At 40.2% G+C, this 26,874-nt stretch overlaps 2 protein-coding genes across 2 annotated transcripts; both read right to left on the bottom strand.

Moving 5' to 3' along the window:
• Positions 1–4,017: 4,017 nt before the first annotated feature.
• Positions 4,018–19,132, bottom strand: trpv4 (transient receptor potential cation channel, subfamily V, member 4). Its single transcript, XM_033618444.2, has 17 exons — positions 18,890–19,132; positions 17,532–17,613; positions 15,070–15,518; positions 14,339–14,514; positions 13,240–13,392; positions 12,351–12,491; positions 10,593–10,891; positions 10,286–10,465; positions 8,286–8,444; positions 7,017–7,109; positions 6,813–6,886; positions 6,294–6,459; positions 6,133–6,199; positions 5,377–5,681; positions 4,616–4,743; positions 4,401–4,522; positions 4,018–4,279 (listed from the first exon to the last, which is right to left on the bottom strand). The coding sequence occupies exons 2-17, from the start codon at positions 17,538–17,540 to the stop codon at positions 4,179–4,181; spliced, it is 2,622 nt and encodes an 873-aa protein (XP_033474335.2). The 5' UTR covers positions 17,541–17,613; positions 18,890–19,132; the 3' UTR covers positions 4,018–4,178.
• A 1,471-nt stretch (positions 19,133–20,603) lies between these two features.
• On the bottom strand, positions 20,604–26,812 carry gltpa (glycolipid transfer protein a). Its single transcript, XM_033619192.2, has 6 exons — positions 26,423–26,812; positions 26,130–26,259; positions 22,896–22,954; positions 22,657–22,790; positions 22,402–22,552; positions 20,604–22,261 (listed from the first exon to the last, which is right to left on the bottom strand). The coding sequence occupies exons 2-6, from the start codon at positions 26,230–26,232 to the stop codon at positions 22,079–22,081; spliced, it is 630 nt and encodes a 209-aa protein (XP_033475083.1). The 5' UTR covers positions 26,233–26,259; positions 26,423–26,812; the 3' UTR covers positions 20,604–22,078.
• Positions 26,813–26,874: the final 62 nt, after the last annotated feature.

Raw genomic sequence — 26,874 nt, 5'->3', positions numbered from 1 at the left:
CCGTTACAACATGATCCTGCTTGGCTGTCACTTTGGTTTGTTGAGACACATTTGTGGCAGCGAGCACACACATGCTGCAAGCAAGTGAGCCATTTTGTTAACAGCTCACACTTCCTGTGCAAGTGTGCGGTTCCAGAGTTGCTGACAGTGACACTTGCAGGACCGAGCCCTGCCCTACTTAACAGGCTGCGGGGAGGAGGGCAGGCCAAGTTGTCAGCAGCGCTAGGTGCTCACTGCTTAGATAAACCTGGAGGATTAGTGGCCCAGTTAAAGTTGGGGCAAAGAGGATTAGCCTCTTCTCTCAGGTGGTGAGAGATTCCCTGTGTCCTTCAGCGCTGCCGGCCTCAGAGAGGGGAGAGAAGAGGAGGAGGATGAGGAGGAGGAGGAGGATGGGAGGTGAGGGGTGAGGCCCTAGTTATCGTGAGTGAGAATCACCACTGTAGCATTTTAAAGAGGAGAAGGAAAGGTGAGGTGTAATGATGAAAGGTGAAAAGCAGTGAAGCAGTTCATAAATTGTTGCCAGCTTGTGGTTTCATTAGAAAGGCAAAAGCCCATAATTACTGGCCGGGTGTTACAGCGAGGTCAACGAGACCTGAGATCCAGAGGAAAAAAAAAATGTTTCATAAGTGGACTGCATCCTACAAAGTATAACCTATTAAAGGTTAGAGTGTTGGTAACAGTTAGCACTGACAATTCAATATTTACAGCTATAATTAAAATACATATATATATATATATATATATTTGCCCTACAGTTTCTACAGGAGTAGACACAGCTAATGCTTGTGTGCCTCAAGTGGGATCTCTTCTCTACATGCAGCACAGCACAGGAATTTAGACCTCTGCAGCCATCAGCAGGCCAGAGAAGGAACTGCAAGTGATAATTAACACTCATCTTCCCAACATATTTATCATACAAGGACTACTGTAGGAAACAACCATCATCTTAAAATGTTAACTTATATCCTCTCAAAATATTATTAGCTAAATAATTAATGTAATCTGGAGGAAAAAAACAGATTATTATTATTTTTAGGATAGTTATGTAACAGTTAATTGGCTTTAAACATCATCCTACATTAGGAGGTATTCAGGGTCATCGACAGAGCACATGAAATCTGTGTCTGTCTCCTTCATAATGACTGACAGAGTGTCCCTACACTTACTGCTGTGTGATACTTTAAATCAGGACCCATGGCAAACATGAACTCAATAAATAGTTCCGTCTATTAAAACTGCATAGGCTGAATTAGGTGCCTTTGAGTGGCACTAATGCACTGGTATTTTTAAAATGCACCAATTAAAACAGAAACAGAACTGAATGAAGTAATTGGGAACAAGTTGATTGACAAAAGGAATGGAAAAATTGTGATGATAGAATAAAGCACCTGTGACATACGACAAAAAGTAGGCCACACCTCTGGGGTCTGTCCAGCCACAGTCGGCAGTTTGAATTAACAGGACAGAACTCAAAATCCTTGAGTTTTGGAGAATTTGGTTTAATGTGGAATGAAGGTGCACTTATTAAAAAATACACAGAAAATCAAGAATATTGTTTTTTGTCATCAAAACGCTCTGTGAAAGATTATATAGATGCTTAGCTAAAATGTAATTCTTAACTTTCATGTGGTGATATAACATGTATATTTTACATGCAACAAATAGTAGAACAATGTTATGATGAGAAATGTAGACACTTAGATACCTTGCAAGGAAATGGTATGAATTTATTTGTATTTTGTCTTTGTTTTTACTCTATAGTGCTCGTTTGAGAAACTTTACACATGTATAGTAGAATTTAGAGAAAGGTCTCTGGGGACAGGAAAGGTCAGGGTTGAGGGGTGCAGGTGTATATGTTGTGATACTTCTTTGTGTCTGCTACTGTCTTTGTCATAACAGTGGAGCTGTGTTATATGAGGTATGATGTTGTTAAGAGAAGGTCAAATAATTAATTGTTGTCATGCCCTGTTTTGTTTATTTAACTGTCTGTCATTGTCCTGATATCTTCATGTGCTGTGGCATTGACAGCAGTTATTGGTTAATGTATACCTGCAAGTTGTGTCGAAAATAAAATTATGTCAATAAAAGAAAAACAACAACAAAAAACAACATAATTTTCACTACATAACCATCATGGCCAAAAGAATTCATGATAACGATATTTGTAGAAAATTTGAAAAGAAAATACTGTAAGTCAAATTCATCTTTAACTTTGTTTATTGTGCAATTTGTCTCTTTTTTGGTAAATAAATTACATTCAAAATGTACAGAGGTGGAGAGGCAGACAAAAGGAAAACAGAGAGAAGAGAAAATTATTTAAGAGGTGCTGGATTATTTGAACAGTATTATCATATATCTGTTATTAGCATGTTTTCAATATTTCATTTTTAAATATCACAGTTATCATCAATACCAGTATTTCACAACACCCCTAAACTCTACTGTATCACTCTTGTTAAACCACAAATGGAAACAGAATACATAACCATATATATATATATATATATATATTAAAAAAAAGCTTACATTTCCATATCTAAGTATTTACTTTCTTTGTATCTTTCTTTCTTTCTTTATTTATCTATATTTATTTATTTGATTTGCGTCTGTTCAAAGAGCTTCCATGGGCTCTTTCTTTTTTTTCTTTTTGATCAAATTAAATCATTTCTGGCTGATAGCAAATGCCCAGGGATACAATAATCCATCTATCATTTAAGTACTGATTGCAAAACATCCTCAGAAGAAGAATCTCATAGTCCAATGCAGGAATAGGAAGACAGAGTACTGTGTGGTTCATAAAATAAATTCAGTGTTTATTGTTCTGTGCAGCAATAAACAATGTAAAAAAATGCATAGGCATTTCTCTTTATAAAAGCAATGTAAACATTGTGAACAATGACCTGTGACCTTCGACAGCAATCAATTAGCGAAAATGAATTGCATGGCCTATCTGCTCTTTATCACACCCTGTCATGTAGTACAATAACTCACATACATGTATACATACATACAGTAGTTGTGCATCAACAAGATGCTCTATAGGGCAAGGAGCCAATTGCAATAAAAGCACTGCAGCAAATGGGGGGTGGGGGTGGGGGCACATAATGGCAAGGCCTGAGAGTTGATTATGCAAATACCCCAGCTGCAAAGGAACAATAACTCTGGAAATTCAAAGACAAACCATAACACGGAAGGCTATTGTCTTGCATTTGCATATTTGCTTGACAACTATAACCTGCTCATCATTCCCATCTTGTTCCGAACAATGTCTTTGTGTTCATACAATAATGCACACATCACAAATTGGCATAGTGCATTGTTTCAGTTACATGAAAGCTACGCTGCCGGCACCGGCGGTCCCAGCCCAAGACTTTCATAGTTTTAAAACTATTTGATTAATATGGTATAGAAAATAAAGGGAAAATACACTTCATAAAATACATAGATCCAGTTTCTACACACTGAACCCCCATAGCTGGAACAATACACATTCAAATTAGCACATACAATATAATCTTCATGATACATATAGGGACCTCTTAAATATAGAGCAAGCAAATAAAAGCCAACTTCTACTCTGTAAGCCTATGAATATTTATTGCAGTGATGAAGAAATATCTCCCATTGTGATTATATCTGTAGATGGCATTTCTAGCAAAGCTTTTGTTTACACTGCTGATGCAATAATACAGTAATTATGCTTCTGCTAGCTATTAGAAAACCCATGATTCTGTTTTCTGTAACACTATAATGAGATGGGAAATGCTGAAATATTTTGACTCACTTAAATCCCTGAGTGATCAGCTGCTGATGTCTGAAATGCAGAGGTACAGTACGTTTTTATAATAAGTTTTTTATTCTTCTGTGGCAAGTAAAAGACAAATTATAGCTATTTTTTATACTTTTTTTATGTCAAGTTTTTGACTCTTTTTGATGTTTTTTCAGATCAGTGATTCTTTAAGACGTTGTACATCCAGTGTCTCTGTGTGCTCAGTCTGTCTTCTTACACTGACTGTCTTACTGTAATATTTACTATACTATCTTTGAACAAAAGGCACATGAAATCTGTGCAAATTAGTCATTTATTGGCCAAATCGTTCCCTGCAGAGTGATCTCACTGGTGCTGATGGCTCTCTGCAGTCCCCTATAAGAAGGACAGCTGTAGTCTTCTGCAGGCGTCAGTGTCTTGGCGTAAGCGGCTCCATCTCCACCACCAGATCACGAGGCCGTGGCCCCTTACTTAACTCCACCACCCGCGGGACCACTGTGGACCAGCGGTCTAGAGGGGGATAAGAAAAGAAGGATTTTCTTTGATCTGTATGAATAAGTCAGTGTGCGCGCCATGAATATATACTTATTTGTTAATGCATTTATTCATAAGAGCACAGTGAGAATCTCACCTCTCCGCAAAGCTCTGACGCTCTGCTGCAACCCGTTGGCTTGGCAGGTCTCATTCTTGCCTGGATCTTCATTGATTATTGCCAGATTCTGATTCCAGTGGCACCAGTTCACCTCATCCACCCTGATATAACAAGACACCAGTGGGCTTGACAGTTCTCTTTGAAGTGGCATTGGCACTGCTGAGTGACTGTGATTGTGGGTCATGCATTAATACCTGAAGCACCAGCGTCGGTCAGGTGTGCCGTCCCAGTTCTTCCCCACAGTCACCATCTCCCCAGCTCGAAAAGACTTGCGGAGGCAGACTGGGAAAGAGCGCTCGATGTCCAAGATGGTCGTTGCCCACTGTGAGAAGACATTATGTTTAATTATACTATTTAAGCCACTTAAATGACAAAACAAATTTTCTTATTTGCATGTTGTGGTAAATAGCCATGCAGATTCATCTTTAATTCTTCATCTTCAGATATCCACGGTCCCTAGAGTATAAATCCCGATGATCCCCTGACCTTTCCTCCAGTACTCAACTGATTGCCATTAAAAAAATAGGTGAATAGATTCACGTGCCCCTCAGGATGAGTCCCTTGCCCTTACCCTTACCTTACTATTCAGCATGATATACGGATGGTACAGTGTTTGTTATTTATAAAATATTATGCAATGGTTTTACTGGTCCAGCCCACCTGCGATCAAATTGAACTTTATGCGGCCCATGAACTAAAATGAGTTTGTTACCCTCTGATTTACGTGTTCATACTGGGAGCTGCAGCTGCAAGAAAATGTAATTTTTCATTCCTGTAAGCACCACAAATGAAAAATGATCAAAACCTGCCAAAAAAAGGCCAAACCAAAACTATCTGCATGTCTAGATACCAGATGAGGTAAAGACACTACATGCGTTTTAATCATTTGGAAGAACTGAACATGAGACCATATTTCACTGACAGCGCCCATCACAAACAGCTACTTCCATCTCACCTGAAGCTTCCAGATCTTCTTGCTCTCCTTGGACACCTGCCCCACTGTCTCTCCCATCAAAGCGATTAACATGTTCAGCAGCAGGACAAAGGTGAGAATGATGTAGGTCACCAACAAGATGAGGAAGACTGCAGGATACTGTGCACTGTGGATCATGTCCAGCTCTCCCATCCCAATGGTCAGCTTAAAGAGGTCAAGTAGGAAAGCACTGAAGGTGTCTGTGTCCCTGCAGTCGGGGTAGGTGGGGCAGCCTCCGTCGCACTCTGTGCCCGGTGGAGGACACGCTGTCAGCAGGGACACCAGGGCTGTGCGGTGGGAACAGAGGAAGTCTGGTTATGTGTCTATGAGCGCTTAAAGGATTAGTACATTAGTACTATTGCTTTTTTTACCAAAAGTTAGATGAGGAGATTGATACCACTCTCATGTCTGTCTGTTAAATATGAGGCAGCCAGGAGACACTTAGCTTAGCAAAAAAACTAGAAGCAGGGGGAAACACCCTGTTAGCTTTAGGGTCACAGTTAGCTTAAATTAACCTGACATTAAGACTGAAAGTTAATAGCGTCAAGTTAATGGTTAGATATTTAGGTTTTTGCATTAAAACTGGAAGCATCCTGGTCGTAACTTCATATTTAAATTAATGGACAAAATATAAGTGTTAGTGACATTAACTATTTCCTAAAATGGCAAACTATCACTTTAATTAATGCAGACACAGCATTACACCTGTAAAGTGAGGTGACCATGAGCCTACAGTACCTGATGCATATCCAATCATGAAGAGCACGTACACAAGCAGAAATCTAAAAAGGTCTTTGAAAAGAATCTGTGAACCAAAAGTAAGAGGAGTGGTAAGACACATGGATAATGATTTTTAAGGTTAATTAATATGCATTGGTTTATTGTCTCCATTATCTAACCTTCTGTATCATGATGCTGTAGGTGCCAGTGAGCTTCAGGCCTCTGGTGAAGTACAGAGTGTTCATCCAGCCCAGGACGAGTGCAAACACCATCACAGACACATAGGCCTTAATGCCAGACAGGTAGAGAGCAGTTGTGACTACAATCAGTACCGAGTAGATGAAGCTGGAGAAGACACAGAGGACGTTTGTCATGATGTTAAAGTTTGTGATACTGGAGTAATACTTGAAGGCAGGCAGATGTGATTGCTGGCATTTGGCATTTTTAACAGAGTGTAGACAACACAGCCATGTTGCTAATGATTTGAATCAAGACGGTTCAGAGAGGTGCTTGACATTCTCTGCTCTTTGTTTGGATCATGGGCTTAATTAAAGATGTAAACTATAAAACGTGCCAGCAAGGAGGCTGAGAAATTAATTAGATGACTCAATTAAGAGGATGCAACATTTGCCTCAAGTAAAAGTCAGCAAAAGCTATGGCAGAGGTGAGGAAGAGGGGAACGGAGGATGGAGACTTACTACAGCAGTTGAAAAGATCCATCAATAAATAAAGACTTCACCCCAGGGCACTTCTTCAAGAAGAGGTCCTTAATCTGCAAAGAGCAAGAGAGGCATTTCCATAATGACAACAACACTATTGTTACAGGTTTGCAAAAGACTGGGAGACAGTCGTGAGCAACTAATGATCAAACGATAAAGAAGCGTCAGAGTGTGTTGACTCACATTGGTGAGGAAGAAGAAGATTCCTGATGCCAAGGTGACAATCTCTCCTGCCATGCGCAAGTAGTCAGAGGACGTTGTGTAAGGGTACGGAGGCTGGAAGGAAGCAGGATGGGGGTTTATCAATTCACTCAATCTGAACATTTTAGCAATAAAAAAAAAAAATCCATACACAATATACATATGAACATCTACGGGAAGAATTTAGCTTGTCAGGGATGGATGGTTTTAGATTTCTTCAGTAACAACATTCCTTATAGACACATGCAGATTGGGAGCAGATATGTAAACTACCATCCAGTTTAGAAAGGATTTTTCTCTGCTAAAAAGTTACAGATATACTATGCACTATCATAAAGAAGTAATTCCACTCAAACATCACTTGTGACCCCTACCTACCTGTTTGAACTCCTTCATATCTACACACCCTCCCGTACTCTTAGATCCTCTTCTGCAACTCATATCACCATCTGCGCGCTTAACTACCATGGCTTCTAGAACCTTCAGCCATTCTGCCCCCTCGCCTCTGGAATTCTCTCTCCCATGACATTCGCAGTATTGACTCAATTTCCACTTTCAAATCCCATCTGAAAACACACCTTTTCAAACTGGCATATTCAGTCTGATTTAACAGTGACACACATATGGTACCCTGGCCTGCACTGATGATGACTCCATGATGATGATTTTATACCTTAAATTTATAATTAAAATTTTTGTCTCGTCATTTTATTAACTCTTATTGTATATTACGATCTTTGGATACATTGCTGCTTGTTTTTTTTTAACCGTGTCTTTTAAGGTGTCCTTGAGTGCTTTGAAAGGTGCCTATTAATAAAATGCATTATTATTATTATTATTATTATTATTATTATTATTATTATTATTATTATTTTATTACTGGAGGTATGTGGCAGTGTTATTTTTTGGCAGAGACTCTGCCCTCTGCCTGTATTTTCTTATTTTCTTCTTATGTTGTTGTGTTTGGGACATAAATGGGATGGGCTTGACCCCCACAGCGTCCAGGTGAGGTCGGGATTTTATAAAAAAGTGCCAGATCATAAGCAGCAGGCATCCAAGAGATACAGCGCTGGAAAAAATGCAAATACAGCGAGGCGAAACAATCCTGCAAGGTACATCTTTAAATACCTGTTATAGTAAAAATATGTTCTTGTATTGTCCTGAATATCAAGTGATGCATTGGCACATTTAACAATTTCACATCATGAAGCACTGATTTGTTCCGATGCAATATGGTGGTTTCACACCTACCGTTCCCTGTGTTGGGTGGTAATAAGCGACCAGGGTGAAGATGATCATGGTGATGAGGTAGGAAACCACACTGATGTAAAAGGTGACGGCAGCAAACTTCTGCCATTTGGCCCTCAACAGCTCATTGATGGGCTCCACTGCCAGCATCTCATGGCGGTTCTGACAACAGGACCAGAAACATGACACTTAAAGAAATCCTGATCTGTGTACACACTCTGACTCAGGTTTTTGATATACTAAAATACAGTACAGGCCAAAAGTTTGGACACACCTTCTCATTCAATGCGTTTTCTTTATTTTCATGACTATTTACATTGTAGATTCTCACTGAAGGCATCAAAACTATGAATGAACACATGTGGAGTTATGTACTTAACAAAAAAAGGTGAAATAACTGAAAACATGTTTTATATTCTAGTTTCTTCAAAATAGCCACCCTTTGCTCTGATTACTGCTTTGCACACTCTTGGCATTCTCTCCATGAGCTTCAAGAGGTAGTCACCTGAAATGGTTTTCCAACAGTCTTGAAGGAGTTCCCAGAGGTGTTTAGCACTTGTTGGCCCCTTTGCCTTCACTCTGCGGTCCAGCTCACCCCAAACCATCTCGATTGGGTTCAGGTCCGGTGACTGTGGAGGCCAGGTCATCTGCCGCAGCACTCCATCACTCTCCTTCTTGGTCAAATAGCCCTTACACAGCCTGGAGGTGTGTTTGGGGTCATTGTCCTGTTGAAAAATAAATGATCGTCCAACTAAACACAAACCGGATGGGATGGCATGTCGCTGCAGGATTCTGTGGTAGCCATGCCGGTTCAGTGTGCCTTCAATTTTGAATAAATCCCCAACAGTGTCACCAGCAAAACACCCCCACACCATCACACCTCCTCCTCCATGCTTCACAGTGGGAACCAGGCATGTGAAATCCATCCATTCACCTTTTCTGCGTCTCACAAAGACACGGCGGTTGGAACCAAAGATCTCAAATTTGGACTCATCAGACCAAAGCACAGATTTCCACTGGTCTAATGTCCATTCCTTGTGTTTCTTGGCCCAAACAAATCTCTTCTGCTTGTTGCCTCTCCTTAGCAGTGGTTTCCTAGCAGCTATTTGACCATGAAGGCCTGATTCGCGCAGTCTCCTCTTAACAGTTGTTCTAGAGATGGGTCTGCTGCTAGAACTCTGTGTGGCATTCATCTGGTCTCTGATCTGAGCTGCTGTTAACTTGCGATTTCTGAGGCTGGCGACTCGGATGAACTTATCCTCAGAAGCAGAGGTGACTCTTGGTCTTCCTTTCCTGGGTCGGTCCTCATGTGTGCCAGTTTCGTTGTAGCGCTTGATGGTTTTTGCGACTCCACTTGGGGACACATTTAAAGTTTTTGCAATTTTCCGGACTGACTGACCTTCATTTCTTAAAGTAATGATGGCCACTCGTTTTTCTTTAGTTAGCTGATTGGTTCTTGCCATAATATGAATTTTAACAGTTGTCCAATAGGGCTGTCGGCTGTGTATTAACCTGACTTCTGCACAACATAACTGATGGTCCCAACCCCATTGATAAAGCAAGAAATTCCACTAATTAACCCTGATAAGGCACACCTGTGAAGTGGAAACCATTTCAGGTGACTACCTCTTGAAGCTCATGGAGAGAATGCCAAGAGTGTGCAAAGCAGTAATCAGAGCAAAGGGTGGCTATTTTGAAGAAACTAGAATATAAAACATGTTTTCAGTTATTTCAACTTTTTTTGTTAAGTACATAACTCCACATGTGTTCATTCATAGTTTTGATGCCTTCAGTGAGAATCTACAATGTAAATACTCATGAAAATAAAGAAAACGCATTGAATGAGAAGTTGTGTCCAAACTTTTGGCCTGTACTGTACATTTTTATGTTATGCTTGGTTGCTTTTAATACTCTGATCTTGAGGGAAACATTTTCAGTTCAACAATTTCAGCTGTATTTTGTTATAGTTGGAACAAGCACATAGATTTAAGATTTTTTTTCACCTCATTGCGGCTGTTGTAGACCAGGATTTCAAGCACAGACGGTTCCTCTCCACAAGTATCCAGTGAAGACAGATCATAGAGGGAGGAGTACACTGGCCCATACGCCCAGTCCTTAAACTTACGTGATAGATGACGAGCTTCCTCATCTTTGATCTCCCGTCGAATAATGTGCTGAAAAACCTGTAGGAATATGGAGAAGCTGACCTGCTGACCTCTGACTAATTATGGCCTGTAGAGATGTGATGAAGAAAACATTTCCTTTATTATACTCATGCTGCTTGACACACTGATTCATCATTATCCCTACCCCGATCTTTCCCAGCTTGGCGGCCATCATGAGGGGTGACATGCCATCGTTGTTGAGCACTGTCTCCAGGCTGCAGTCTGGGTAGAGCTTGACGCTCTTGATTAGCAGCAGGTCGTACATCTTTGTGAGGAAACGTGTGTTGTCCTTGGTGTTGTCTGCGATGTGCACTAGGGCGTGCAGCACCGTGTTTCCACGTGAGTCCTGGCGCCGCAGGTCGGCCTTCTTGTGTGGATTCTCAGTCAGGTAGCGCACTATGTCAGGCTGGTTAGTGCATGCGGCCAGTGAGAGAGGCAGCTCACCTAGGCAAATAGGGAGAGGGAGGGAGCACTCACCTCATTCTGAATTCACAGGAGATTAAAGCAACTGTATTTCAGATTAAAAATAAGCAAATCAACAGGAGGGTTAATTAAGAACTGTAGCTGGCATCTGTATGTTTTTGCAAAGCATACTAAACATGGATCAAAGATTTGACTTAAATCCCCGCTATGAAAACAGCACAATTAGCAGTTGTTTGAAGGAGGAGCGCAATGGGGCCAGAGTGCCAAAAGCAGCTGCTGAAAATGAGCCGTTGCCATGGGTGACAGATTACTTTGTCACCTCACATAGAAACGCTCCTCTTCATGGATTTGCACGGGTGCATGCAGAGTGTTAGCGTGAGTCTAAATCCCATTAGCCATCAGCCCTGCCAGGTTCCTGTTCACCTCACTGCAAAGCTCCGCAGCAAATTACTCACGCTGTGCGCGGACACGCTGGGATTTGGGAATGACAAGCGTGCTAAGTGCAAATAGAAATCATCTCCTCTGTGATGAGTGAGAAATATAACGCATGAATGTAATAAACAATTCTTAAAATTGGGTTGGGTAAAAAATAAAACAAGAGTACATAACCAGCTACACATCTTTCAGTGCTGTTGGTAGAGTAACATTAAAATCAATTATATCTGCTATAATTACCATCAGAAGGCTAAAAGGACACACTGATATAAATAAATAACTGTTTTTTTTCCTGGGTACCACAGACTGTGATATTGGAGGTTGTTTCCTAAAGTAAACCACAGAGGGCGATGTTGAGCGCTGATTTCTTTCCCTCTCTAACAGGTCAGTGAGGTCCTGCCCAGAGGAGGGTCAGCAGAGGATGTTTTCTAAACTGCAGAACACTGACACCTTTCACTGGACAACCTCTTAAACATATGACATCATGCTCGTCTTTTCATGTGTTTGTGGAGCACCACTGATGACGGTTTCTCTTACGATACTTCAAAAAACATTTGGCTATGAGTTGGACTTCACCTCTGGACCACAGCAGGATCCTGACTGTGTTAACTCAGCCTAAACCTGCCACGTTAAAAAGAGAAAGGGTGGGGTCTTATGTCACTTTATTTCTCCATGGCAACTGCGGTTTCCTTGCCAGGACCATGTCCTGTGCGTTAACTATGTTATCTTGGCAGCTGCTGATGTGCATATTGCATAACTTTGATGTCAGTTTTGTGCTGTAAAAGACAGAATAAGCATTTGGAGCCAGTGTGGAAACTCAAAGAGTGACCAGTGAAGTCATAAAAACCGCAGACACACCACATTATTACTACCACATGAGGCAGAACATACAGTAACAGTTTTAACAGAACTTCTGGTGACCGTCTGCCTGCACTGTTTTACCACCTCAGGATGGAGAAAAAGGTTAGCTGAAAACGGGAAATACAGCAGCACAATGAACTCTTTTGTTTCCACGCTAGATTTATATGCTGACAAAGGTCATTACCAAAGTAGAAGTAGCCCCCTTCGTCTCTGGGCTGGAAGAAGCGTCCCCTGGCTTGGGCATGAACATCAGCTCCCTGCTCCACCAGCAGCTCCACATACTGCTTACACCGGCGCTCTATAGCAATGTGGAGCGCCGTCTGGCCTGACAATGCAATGAATACATTTTACACATTTTAACTATTATTAGTATTCAAAAGTGTTGCTTTGTGTTTAATTGAAGAGTGTCAACTCTTGTCATTTTATCTACAGGATGTTTTTCTTTTGAGAAACTGACGCCCAGTTATGAGCTTGAGGGTCGAGGTCATAAAAAACAGACTAAAAGCCATAAGGGTTAGGGCTACATTTACGTGCAGGTTGTTTCTATTGGGTCAGAACCCATAGAAACTTAGCCCTTAAAAGTTTTTATGTTGTCACATAAAAAGTGTTTCCTGCATGAGAAAATAAAGCAGAGTTTTTGTTCAAACTGACCATAATTGTGAAATGTACAGAGTCTAATTAAACAGGCAACTCAAGCAATTTTGGAGAAAACAATAAAGAGCAACAACACTCTTTGTGTTGAAAGGTGTTCTTGAAACCTATTTTTTCCTCTTTAGTCACAGCAATGTAAAGGATGAGAGTCAAACAAATGAGGCCTGGATCTTCTCTTTCACAGAGTTGTACACATAGATAATACAAATACATGCCTAAGGCCCCATAACAGGGCCTCAACCACCAGCCAGGACAGATAAGGCAGCTCTCAAAAAACACTGTCTCTGCTAGCTTTAGCCCAGCATAAGATGAAGGGATCACCGTCTTGTATAAAACTGCAAAAGTCAAATTACCTCTTTATTTAAACTCCTTTCAATTGCAAATGACTTGTATGTAACTGCATGTTACGATCACATCCATACCTCTGTAGTAGACATCCCTGAAGGGTGTATTTATGAACTCTCTGAGGTTTCCAGTCTTCTCTGCTATGTCCACCAGCAGTGGGATGGTGTCGTTCTGCCCACCGTAAAGGTTCAACAGGGCTTTAGGCAGACATGTCTTCCCTGTGGACGGCTCTGGTGGAGAAATGAAATTAAAACAAAGAAAACAAACAAAGTTTTTTGTGTAAGTTCACCCATTTGTTTTAGTATACCATCATCAACATGACCCATAATGTTGAGTGTAAATGTTTAGGTTGGTTTAGTCAAGTTTGCACGTGTAATACATTTGGCAGAAGCTGGAAATTTCAACCATTCATCCATGATGATTAGCTCTTTATGATAATATTGAATTCGTTGTCCTACTCCACAATCTTTACGGGTATACCCTGATAACTGCAGAACTACCCCCTGTGGTAGAAGAACCCCTGGTTGGGAATCTAGTTTCATATAAAATGTGACCTCCTGGTGTGTTCCTCTCAATGTTCTGGGAATGAACCCATAAAATAAGAAGACAGAGTTCTGGGAATTGTTGCATGCAAATGATTAAGTAGCGTTCATGAGGTCAAACTGTGAAAGACAGAGGTCAAGAAAGCCCCTCGCTATTTTTAGACTCTCATTTTTTTGAAAAACTCTGTAAAGCCATGTTTCACTCTGAAGGAGATGACAGTTTGCTGTGATTTCTCTCTGCTTCTTGTTATAAGCCTGAAAAAAAACTTCTTAGACACACACAGGAAGCTTTCCTTGGGCCTGCCTCTAGCAGGACAAAGACTCAGCTCCACCATTTCCCTCTCACATCCTTTGAGCCAAAAACAGCATATAGAGGGGAGCAGGGGAACACAAAAGGCCAAAGGTAAAACTGTCACTAGATGAAGCTGAGCTTCTGTTTTAGAGCAAAGGCAGAGTTGAGATTCAAGAGAGAGAGGTTTGACAGAAACCGTGTGATAGAGTGAAAAATAAATCTGCATCATCTGCATCACAAAATGTTCCTCCTAGTCAAACCCATTTTGTTCACTTGTCGTCTGTCATGTCAAAGAAAAGCAGTGCACAGATATCACATTCAGCAACAACCTTTTTGTCTCACCTCTGAACTCCTCGTCAGTTAACCTCTTTTCATGAGTTTGCAGGTACTCCAACAGGCCATCGAGGGCCTCGGGGTCTGCACGTGACACGCAGTCGAAGAGGAGAGAGCGGTTGAATATTTTCATTACTTTTGGCGGGTCCGAACTTTGACCGTCGTCACAGGACGTCTCGGTTTTACTGAGGAGACAATAACATGACATGATGTCACACATTACAACTAAAACTAGATTTCCCTTCGTATCCATGGACTCTTTTCACATTTCATTGACAGAAAATTAATAATCCAAAGGGTGTTTGATGCACAAACCATCTTTTAAGAAACCATCCACACCCTCAAGTGCTCTAAATAGACCCCTGTGTATGTGTCGGACAGGTAGAGCAGCCTAAATATTACCTCAACGGCTGCAGAGTGACCAACAACATGCTCTCTGTTAGATCAGTGAATGGGCTGAATGAGAGACTGCTTTGAACACGGTGTGTGTGTGTATGTGTGTGTACATACTTCCTCATGTGGCACACCTCTGTCTACAGAGTGGCACTGGTAGCAGCTTTTCATTTTTCTGACAACATTTTTCCAAACCAGCCCTTTTGTCCCTGGAAAAAATCCAGTGTAGGTTCACTACTGACAGAAAAGTAAACCCACGAACTGTAAAGTCTAAAGGAACACACAAGTATTAAAACCTGTAAACACACATGAAATGTAGTTTCAAAACAGTAAGGGCCCCTTCTCACCCTCTTGGGAGCTTCTTCCTGCGTCGTTTCTGGTTGCTGGTGTTCCTGTAGGTACCATAGTCAAAGAGTGAGTCCATGGGTGCTTTTTTGGGGCCTTGAACCACATTTGACTCGTATATGGTGGATTCCAGTAGGTCCATTGGGGTGGAAATGCCCTTCTTAAAAGCACCCTGGAACTTCATCCGCAGGTTCTGTCTGCCATCTGCGGGCTGACCAGGCTGAACCAGCTCCACGACTGAATCCTGACTCGTGTCCTGAGTTGATGGGGAGTTGTCCTCGTTCTCAAACAGGTGGGAGAACTCTGACAGGTTGAACGCTGCATCACTCTCAGGCTGAGCGGCCCCGCCATCGCCTGCGTCCGCAGAGAGAGCATCGCTGGCAGGAACAGAGCTGAGGGTGTCGGCCTTGGACAAGGCAAGGTGGCACCTTCTGAGGAGAGCAGAACGGCCCTGGAATGAACAAAATGTTCTGGGTGAGCTGCGTGACCTCTAGGTAGTCATGGAAGTCTTGTGCAAATGGAAAGAGAAGTCTTAAAGGTGGCCAGTGGAGTTTTCTTGTAAACATACAACATATTTCCTTCATCATAAAACATTTGCAGAAATTATTTTTAAAATATTTTAGGCTAAATCATTGGCTGTGCTCTGTATCACATACTAACATCCTCCCGGCTACATACTTAATCTGTATGTACTGCATACTAAATGAACAATTAAATATGTCATTAGCAACACACGGTTCACACTGAAGTTTGCTCAAGCAAGACAGTCACGTGACAGTTTCATACTGGATCTGACCATGGGCAGATACTGAGACAACGGGCTCCTGGGCACAACTCTCCTACATATGGGCAAGACACAACAATTTTGTGGTGGTCTTGTGTCTCTTTGTAGTCATTATGCATCTTTTTGTGGTTTTGTGTCTCTTTAGGGTAACAAAGGTTAGCATTCTGTGTCTTTTTGTGTTTATTTCGTGTCTTTTTCTAGTTGTTTGTGTCTCTTTGATGTAATTTGTGTCTTTTTTGGTCATTTTGTGTCACTTTGCAGTCATTTCATGCCTCCTTGTAGTTGTTTTCTGTCTCTTTGTGGTAGTTTAGCCTGTTTTTCTAGGTTTTTTGTCTCTTTCCAGTTCCTTCGCATCTCTTTGCAGTTTTTTGTCTGATTGTGTCTTCCTGGTTTGTATTTGTTAATTTGACATTTGACATTTTGCAAGCGAAGGCCCCTGACACCTTTAGCCTCTTTGCCTGTGCCCATAGTCCTATTCAATAATCCATCCATGTATCTGACCACTGGTCTGACCTGGCCAGCAGCTCTCACATCTTCAAAAATGTCGCAGCAAATTTCCCAGTGTTATTTGGATAAAATGAGCACATATTGGGAATTTAAATAGCTACTTTCTTGCCTGAAAAAATATTAAAACTTATAAAAGTGATGTATTAACAGCTTTTAGCCTGACTCTCAAAATCTCTCCCATGGTGCAGGCTTAAGAGAGGCAATGCATTGTGGGGCAGTTGAGTATGTCCAGTGAGCTCACGTCTTATACTCACATACACAATTTGACATCATACTGAGTATGAGTAATAGTCTCTGTTTCTATGCACTTCCAAACACAGACATGCTAAATGGCTAAGAGTCTTCTTCTTCCCTGCCTTTGCTGGTGCACTGCAATATATCTAGTCATGTTACTGTGGCTGTTCATCAGTGAGATATATTGTAAAACCAATGGTAGGACTGTGTATCATGTCACTTGCATGTGTGAGATTCATTAGATAAACAAAACAGGGACCCACTGATAGAAAAAACGCTCCAGCTAGAGGTCAGAAACTCAACAGAGAACCTTCAATCTGTTCAACTGTAATCAGATATTTATGATCATGTGAAAGAGGAACCTTTCACTTTATTTTATAACTGCCACATTAAAACATTTATTATCTCCAGCATCTGGGCATTTGTGATTTCTGCTTTATAATTTTTTATTTGTTTTTTTCTCTTAATTTCTACATTTCTTGCTTGTTCGAACAGCATTAAGAGAACTTGGATAACCCTAATGTTGGTGGACCTGATTAATTCCAGGTCACATAAGGAAAGGAAGATGTGCAAATTGAAGACAGATGCAGCCAGCAGGAATTACCAACAATTCCAACATTGTACTTAAGGGTGGGGACCTCAGGAGAGCATGTAAAAGTAAGATTCCTTTTGTACTTGGAGTTAATGTTGTTATATTGTTGTGACTGTAGAAGAGTTTTTTAGAAGTAACACCCACCTAAACTACTGCAGGAAATAGCAACATTACATAGATTATTCTTTATCATAGGCATAATCATTATGGCAGAAGCAAAGTGAACAATATAATGTATTGAGTAAGAAATTGTATGAAGACTACAATTACCAGAGGGACCCTAGAAATCGCTACTTGAAGCCTGAGAAGATTTTGAAGTACACATTTGGCCTTTAACCCCTCTTTACCTCATTCATCCCTTTTATCACAATGGTGTGCCAAATTCCTCTTCAGGGAAAACTGGAAATGATGCTGAAGCATGTGGGCGTCCTGTAGAAACAAAAAACAGTCACCATCAACTGACACAGAGGTACAGACAAAAACAAATCTGTAGGTCTTGAGTGGTACAAAAAGAGCTCTGTTGTTCGGGGCTAGGATGTAAGGAAAACGTAGGAAAGGACTGATGCCAACACCAACAACATGGCTGTGAGTCTGGCTGCTCATTGGTCAGAATGATATGTTTCCTCCATCACACCACCTGTCTGTTTAACACTGGACACATTTACTCATTACAACTGGTGCTTTTCTGCACAGCTACAGTATGCCATCACACAGGACTTTGTACAACATGACATGCACACATGTTCCTCTTGAAGCTTCCTCTTAGATTGAACGGTTTCCTCAGTTTGTTCATGACACTGACAACCTAGCAAAGCCAGACTGTGCTACAAAGGAGCAACATAAACATGGGAGCTGGGGTCCCACTAAGGGGAAGGCATGACTCACCACCCTGCCTGACACACAGGGATTATCATGCCTTTACACCCCAATGGGCATATGATAGTAAAAAGACGGAGGCACAAAGAGAGGCTGCCCTTGATAAACTATTACAGCAGACTAAGAGCAAAGGATTAAGTTGTTAGGTGGACGTGTCTGACGGCAGAGAGGACCCACCGTGTATTAAACCTGTCAGAATGATAGAACAGGGTCGTAAAATAAAAAGTAGACCCAAAGCTCACATATTATCCACTTATTGGGTCAGGGAGTGGAAATCCACTTGTGGGAATTTCAAATGTGAGTGACTGTAATGTACTGAGAGAGATGTGGGACTTCCTGCTCACTGTCACTGCTGATGTGACATTATCCAGAGCAAGAGAGGCTGGAGGCTCTGCTAGCTACTGGGGGAAAAGTAGAAAAAAAAAATCAATTTATAAAAATGATTTTAAAGTTTTTGTATGTGACATTTGTGTGTTTCTTGAGTCACATATAGTAAATGAAACATAAATGAAGTAAAGGTTCATGACAGATTTTAAAAAAGTGTGGATTAACTGGTCATGAATGGGCATAAATAAAAAAAATAAAAAATAAAAATTACATATTTCTCAAAAGGGGCATGAAAGAAATAAAAAGTGACATGACACACACTGTTGAAAATGTTAAATAACGATAAGGCATCATGAAAAGTCGACCCTAGTCTTAATAATAATTAAACTACTGTAAGATCAGCTCAATACGTTTTCCCCCATGCAAAACGGTAAAATCTAATCAATGTTTGTGACTTTAATGACATTCAGTGAAGAGTATAAGGACCAGAGGTGTTACTTACCTTGTTCCAATCGGTTGATCTTATTTTGTGTTTCTTCTTTCTTCCTCTAAACTTTTCCGCAGCAGTTTTTCCATGGTTTGAAACTTTAATTTCTCCTGTTGAGCGCTGCTCTGCTGCCTCCTCGGGTTTAATGTGATTCCTGCCACTTCACACTAACTGCTTTGACTAAATCACAGTTCGCCTCTCATCCGTGCGTCCGACCGCCGGTAAAGTCCATCCGAACAACGGATGCTTTCACACAGATTTTGGGTGGGACAAAAGGGGCTGACTCTGAAGGCTGGAGCCAAGGCTGATGTGTAAGATGTAGTACCACTGATGGCCGCTAGGCGCTGCCTAAGAAAACAAAAATAACTCAGGCGTCAGGAAAGACCCATTCAACAAACTATCTGAGAAGCCTCTCACTTATTCCTGTAACTTTTGGGAGGTTTGCACAGTTTGCATGTCATCAAAAGACATAATGGTCTAAGCAGGATATTTCTTCTCATGAGTGTGTTGGTCATTAAACAAACTGTTGCTCCAGTGATGACAGAAGAGAGTTGATGTGTAGGCCTGTGTTATTGTGGCAGGTCATTTGCTCACTACCTGTTGCTAACCTTGTCCTTTTTTTCCTTAAATGTAAGAAGCCATCCACAGTCAAAGTTGACATAACAATCTCACTAGGAGGTCCATTTAGTAGATGTTCTGGAGCTTTCCATCACATCATAGTTTCATCATCATAGTGTCATAGTTCTGCAAAAATGCAAATATCAGTTTTTAAGTGCTTATCTTTTTTTTCTTTTTTGTTTGTTTGTTTGAATTGTTTTTTACCTACCAAGGTACTACCTTTACTTGGATATTGACATTTTTTTAAGTATATTAATTAGAAAGACTTCAAAGCAAGTGATAGACAGTACAGGCACTGATTGCAAATGAGAAGTTTTCTGGAATGTTAAATTTTTCGCTTGTCGTCTTGTTGGCTTTAAAATTGAGAGTTAAAGTTAATTTGTAACCTTGCTTTCTATCCCAGTTTAATCACTGCTGAATAAACATGCCTGTTGTGAGCAGTATTTCACAAATACTGACCCACCTCTCAACTATTCAAAATCACTCAGTGAAGTACAGTTTAATAAATCTCTGGAGGTAAGGAGTGGTGGCAAAGAGAGCAGGAAGAGCTGTACACAAAAGAAAAAAACTACTCCTGGTTAGTTTTCCCCCTTGCATTTATTGAAAACTTGACTAATTTCTACCTGTGCTGTAGCCGACCCATGCAGGGTGTGAAAAAGCTTAGGAATTTATCTTAATGTATTATTATAACTGATGCATCAGTGTAAGCATATTTTTTATGTTGCAGCAGGTCAAACTATTTTATACTGTACTGTTAAGTAGTTTAATTTGTAATATTGCATCATATTTTCCTTGATGACTACATGATTTATAGCTCATATAAAATGCTGATCTTCAAAGTAACAAGTAACTAAAGGTGTCAAATAACTGAAGTGGAGTGAAAGGTACAATATTTTCCGATGAATGAAATGGAGAGGAAATATAACTTGGCAACAAATTAATGTGAGTTAAGTGCAAGTATCTCTGAATTGAACTTATATTAATTATAGAACTGGAGTAAATGTACTTATTTACTTTCCACCACTGCAGTTTGCTTTATCTGATCTGTGATGTGTAGGGTAAAACAGTGATGTAAAATCATAGCGATGCACAACAAGTAAAGAAAGTCACATGAATTATTGCACATATTTTTATTGCAAATTATGGTTTACATAAATTGAAAATACATGATTTGTTATTTGCACTATACACGCACTGCAACATAATTTCAGCCACAAGAGACACATCAGATGAGCATTTCAGCACATGAACCCAAAACAGTACTGACCAGCCAAAGGCCACCAACCTTCCCCTTTATTCAAGGTCAATATGATGTCAAAATATAGCATCTGAAATTCTACCTTCCAACCATGTAGGAGGCAAAAAGCCATAATGCAACCCTTTATATCCCTTCAGCATCGAGTTTTAAAGAAAATACGCTTTCAGTTTTATGTAAACACCTGAGAGCAGAGTGGACAGAGGAGCACTTTGTGCTGATGAAGCATCACTTTGGAAAAATAGATTAAAATACATATTCAAGTTCTGCATAGCATGGAAGTATAAAAGAGACAGACAAGACCCTCAGTAATAATTAACAGTTTGCTCTATAACAGCCTGCCTGCTTCACACAAATGTATAAAATATATAGAGGACTAAAGGCAGAAAAGTTGACATGGTTGCTTAAATGCTCTGTAGATCCAATTTAAGGCAAAAACAGGTGAACACGCTTCAAAAATGACGCAGGAAAATATTCTGTTTATGTGTTTTGTATAGTTTGTGTACCTGTAATAGATAACTTAGGAATATGTAATAACTTAGCAGTAAAATTGTTCATTAAAATCTAAAAACTACAATCCCCACAAAACATGGACAACTACACAGTATTTGTTGCGTATGATGAAGAACATGACGTCTTTTCCAAAGTGTTTGTAAAAAATTTGAGTTTAGTCAAGTTTATTTCAATATAAGTCATTTTAAAGTCTTGTTTTGTCCTTTTTTTGTATGAATACAAGTAAATGCAGCCCTTATCTTATCTCAGGATATAGAACAATAACAATTTAAACATATGAAATTAAAATCTTTGATAAACACTATAAGGTGTAAAGATTATTTTTGTTGTATTATATACAGTGTTGATAGTGATGTGGCTCATTAAATTTGTCAGCATCACTCTCTTATTTAAAGCTTTTGTAACAGTCCTGGTTTTAAAAACATTTGCTGAGCAGCATTTTGATTTTTTGGTATAATTATCTTATGGTGAAGCACATAATATCTGTCTATATTGTTGCTTATGCTGTAAAGAAACATGACTCTTCAAATAGAGAACAGAGAAACAGTGAGTTTAAACCTGCAGCTGCTTTGGGAAACTTGCCTCAGAGTCAGACAACAGTGAGGAAAAGGCAGAACGAGAAAGCCAGAACAGGCACACAGATGATTAAAAGTGCACAAATATTTGATGTGTAACGACAGAGTATTATAAATACACTCCCGCAGTGAGTTGTCAGATGACCTGAGGGGAGACATGTCAAGATGTAGACTGCAGACTGCAGAATGTAAATTACTTTGTAAACTAAGTGGATCACTGGAGGAAAGAGGAGCGTCCCGCAGTCACACTTTATAATCAAGATCAGCATTCAGCTTATTGTACATCTCATAAATAGCGTCAACGGTGGCAGTGAAGTTAATGAGGAATTTTCGGATTTTTTCCAAGCATTCCTCTTCCTTGACGTCGCGGCCCTTGGAGAGGGCCCTCAGGAAATCTGTCTTATATGGAGCAGCGAAAAGAGCTGCCTGGAAGAGCAAATACAAACACTACATTTATACACAACTTGGCATTTTGAATGCTCAGCAGTATATTTCTTCACAAATAACACAGGGCGAGTCATACATCTGCTCTCAAAAAAGACATGCCTATCAAACTCTGAACTCACCTTGAAGAGCTGCTGCACAAACCAGCCATGATACTTTTTCAGAGCTATCTCATAGGCTTTAGTGACATTGACTCGAATGAGGTTTGGGTTGCTTTCATCCTTTTCACCGTCCACCAGACTCTGTAGGAAGACTTGAATAAACCGTAGACCCCTGGTCAATAAAGAAGACAAGCACAGTTATAACAGGTGCAGACCAAATTTTAAACACATGCAACCCAGACATGTATAAAACCTGAAATGTCAAATGTCTCAAACCTTTTTAGCCACATAAGTGCCAACGTGGCTCCAACTTTGGGCCATTCTGCTCCATGCATTTCCTTCTCCGCCTCCAAAATCTGCTGGAGTGTCTTGAACCGTCCTGGGTTGGTGTCATAAACAGCCTTGATTTTCTGTTAGGAGTACAGTACATTTCATTGTATTATAATGTTACTAAGAGATGTAAGAGTAGAGCGACAGATTGAACTGAGGTCACATGAAAGAATTATCATACTTACTGTGATGTTCCCAGATATGTCTGCCTTTATTGGGGCAAAAATGGTGGAGCCAAGGCAGTCTAAGGAGGAATATTTACACAAAGAGTGACTGAGAATTTAAGGAGTAAAAAGCTATGTATAAGACTGACTTTTTAAAATTCATTTCATAAATTTGCAATCATGAAAAAAAGCTTAATAGTTAAAATTGTCACTGGCCCTTGCAAAGTGTTGAAAGCACCACTGAAATGCATTCAATTTTCAGTAACTCTAGTTTTCATTCAGGTGTTAATGAATCACCATGTGCAGAAAATATCATTTCAAAATTGATAACTAAGATGATTGATGAAAATTAATGATTTTTCTTTTGTGTGTGTCATGCACACTTACATGTACCCAACCTTCATGGGTACACAAGACACCATTACAATGGCGTTGCAGTAAACAGTCCAAAGTACATGTTATTTTACTGCCCAGTCCTGAAACCAAATATTCTGCCTTCTATCCCAGGCCTGGAAGAAATTCAGCCACAGAAAAGGTTCCCTTTCTGACACAAAACTCAAATTATTCATGATCATCCAGCCAAAAGAAATCAACACAAATAGAGTTCATTTACTAAAACATACATATGTCTTCATATGCAGAAACCTCATTCTCAACTTCACCTAAATTACACATTAAACAAATTCTGTCCTCCTCTGGGGTGGCGGTAAACCTTCCAGTCTCTAAGGCTAATGGTAACGTTCCTGAGTGCAACTGTGCACACAGGGATCTTTGTCTTTTGCTTGGATTATTATTCACTAATACAAAAATATATTGATATTGTACTATACTGTACACAAAACTGGTGAAGTTGACCTTTCACCCTTACAAGCTCTTTGGTAGTCATATTGGATCACACTCAAGTCAAAATCCCAGACCTAAAATGTAAAATGTCAGGCTGAATTAAAGGCACAATATGTATAAAATGATGCACAAGGCATTTAGATTTTTTTAATTGATGAAACTGAACACCTATTAAACTGCATCTTGGATCTGAATATTTTAATTGATTTGCATTATGTATGATTTAGCTTTAGTTAAATGGTGGACAGAGCAGAATGACACAAGACGAACTTTAAAAGAATACTTCACTAGGAACACTTCTTTTTTCTTGAAAAAAACTGTTTTTCTCGCCTGCCTCCTGTGAACGAAAAATCCAAAAACAGAAACTTCTTGATAAATTTTATGTAAAATAGGGCTGGGTTTATTAACAGAAAACCTACATCAAAACTTCTGTTTAGAGAGTTGAATCATACTGCATAAGCTGTGTGAGAGATTATAAAGAGATACTCTAATATAGTTTTACTGTTGTTAAACAATGGCCCTTTTGACTTCAATTCATCAAGAAATGTCTCTGTTTTTGGATTCTTCGTTTATTGAGGAGGCTGAGAAAAACAAGTTATTGTGTAACTGATATATAAATGGTCATTTTGTAGGTGAATTACTCATTTAACAGCAGACTGAAAGCTGTGTTTTGTTGCCCTCTTTGGTTGAAAGTTTTATCACTGATGGGTTGGTTCGAAGTGCGCTCTGCTGCACCTGCAGCCACACCCACCAGTTGTGTCACAGGGTCCTGGAGTACAGTACACCTACATCACTGCAGCAAGATAAGACGTTACAAGAACAAGATTTTCAGGAGAAACTGGGAACATTCTCGAGTTGTTAAAACAGTCTTGTCACCTGGAATAAGCAGGCAATGAATAGAGGTAAAGCAAATCAACCTGGGCTGGGCCGTCAGTGTCTGCTGTTCTTATAGACACATCACCACAGTATTATCATTAGGTGTCCTTTAATTAGGCTACTAGAGGACCTGAGTATTTGGTGACGGGATGGTGAACAATGAGAAGTCTAGAGTCCCGGCCACACACGGCTCCTGACTGACCCACTGACACAACAGACAGCTTTCAGCTCCTGAGCTGTTAGTGGAAACTACTCATGACAAAATCCTCTCTATTGTGCTGATCTGATGCATCGCCATGACACTGATATCTTGTTTCAGAGACATCCTTATATTGTTTTTTCTGCTCTCTTCACAAGATTTTTTGTCACAAAGACAAAGTGCAACAACTCTGAAAAGCCACAGTAGAATCTATTTAACAGAAACGCTGAAGCTAAAATAGACAGGAATACGTTCTTGAATATTTTTTTGTTTACAAGCAACATCCAGTTCTCTGCTTGCTAAAGGCCCTGCAAACCCACATAGGTGTTAATTATTCTGGTTTATTTAGGCCTCTTCTCACGGTTGAAGTTGGACAGAGCCATGCAGTGAGTTTACTGAGGTCACTAAGCTCCAGATACTTAAAAGAATCACAAAAGTATGACTTGTCCTGCATGTAAAACAGGTGCAAAACTATCAGGGGAGTCAGGAAGTATTGTCCATGCATTCAGTCCTGAAGATGAGATCCAATTAGGCAACTGAATGTAAAACACCTGTGTGAATGTACTATGAAATTGTGCAGGACTTTAATGGCTTGTAGGAAAGTTGGCCAAGAAATTTCTAGGTCAGGAAAGACAATGGTGACAAGGAGGAAAGAGTTTAATATCGACATCAGACTTGATTCCTCTCAAGGGTTTCACGTGGCAAATTCAATGGAGGACCTTTGGCATATTAATACAGAATGAAGGCGCACAAAGATGCCCTGGCGCACCATGCCGCCGGTGAATGGGCAAGGGGAACTCAACACCGTACTAATCAATTTTCACAACTTAAAATCCAGGCCAGTGGATTAAATTATGCATGCTAAAGGACTGTGGACAGCTTGATGGAGAGAAACACGATCCAAAAAAGATTATCATTTGGAAAGAGCCAGATCGTTTCATTAGGCCTGATGGAAGTGTTGTGACAGATTTTCCTCACAACAAGTTTTGTGTCTATTAATCAAAGTTGAACAAATCCCACATGAAAGATGCATGATAGAAGAAAAAGGTCCATTACTGGGGACTTGTGTCAGATAAATTACTGCATTTGTGAGCATGTTTGGTCAGTTCAACAGTCAGTAAATCATACAGCACTATGGATCTGCATGCTTAAAACTACTATCAGTTAGTCAGTGCTCTCAATCTGGCCCACTGTAACTGTACATCTGAGAACTCAGAAATATATAGAGGTGCCACATCTCTCTGCAGCTGCTGACATCATTTATATCCAGGAATGACAGCAGTGTCTATATACCTGCATAGTCTCTAACTGTGTCACACTGTGGAAACTTCACTTACCAAAGAAGGGTGGAAGGTATGACACAGCCTCCAGAAACGGTCTTGTTTCCACCTGTCTGTCAGCTGGCATCTGCCTGAACTGGTGCTCCATTAGCAGAGCCATCTCTGTAATCCGGACACACTCTTACCTCTGAAATGATAGCAACAGGCTGTCAGCCCTCCACTGCGGATTTACAGTGACACCAGAGGAAGCTGTGTGCCATACCCCACCCCGGGAGAGCCACCACCACACACACACACACACACACACACACACACACACACACACACACACACACAGTCAAGTCACCTACACTGGAGCCAGGTAGTGGCGTAATATCCAGCCGACGGCTCGTGTGATCGACCTGTCACTGATAGATCCGGGTCATCGCCACCTGTCGGGTAAAAGGGCCGATAAACGGCGCTTAGACAGAAGTCCAGAACAAACACAAGACCGGCACCTGATGTGCTCTAATCAGCTGACACTAGTCTTCCTCTGCGTTTAATCACATATGCTGCTTTACTGCCAACTAATGGAGTTTTGTGGAATATCTCAAAGTGGACAGTTACACTAGAATGGTGGTAGTTTGATGATCTGACTGAATTTGACATTTTATTCCACTTATTTAATTGAATTTATTAATGAAATATTATTTAATTTATTAATTATATCTCAGACCAACTGCAGTCGGGTATTCAAAAGTTTGACACCACTTAATATATTATTTATAATACATAATGCGTAATTCTAAAACCACACACAATA

Source organism: Epinephelus lanceolatus, chromosome 9, assembly GCF_041903045.1.
Source record: "Epinephelus lanceolatus isolate andai-2023 chromosome 9, ASM4190304v1, whole genome shotgun sequence".
NCBI lineage: Eukaryota > Metazoa > Chordata > Actinopteri > Perciformes > Serranidae > Epinephelus > Epinephelus lanceolatus.
This window is presented reverse-complemented; position numbering and strand designations above follow the sequence as displayed.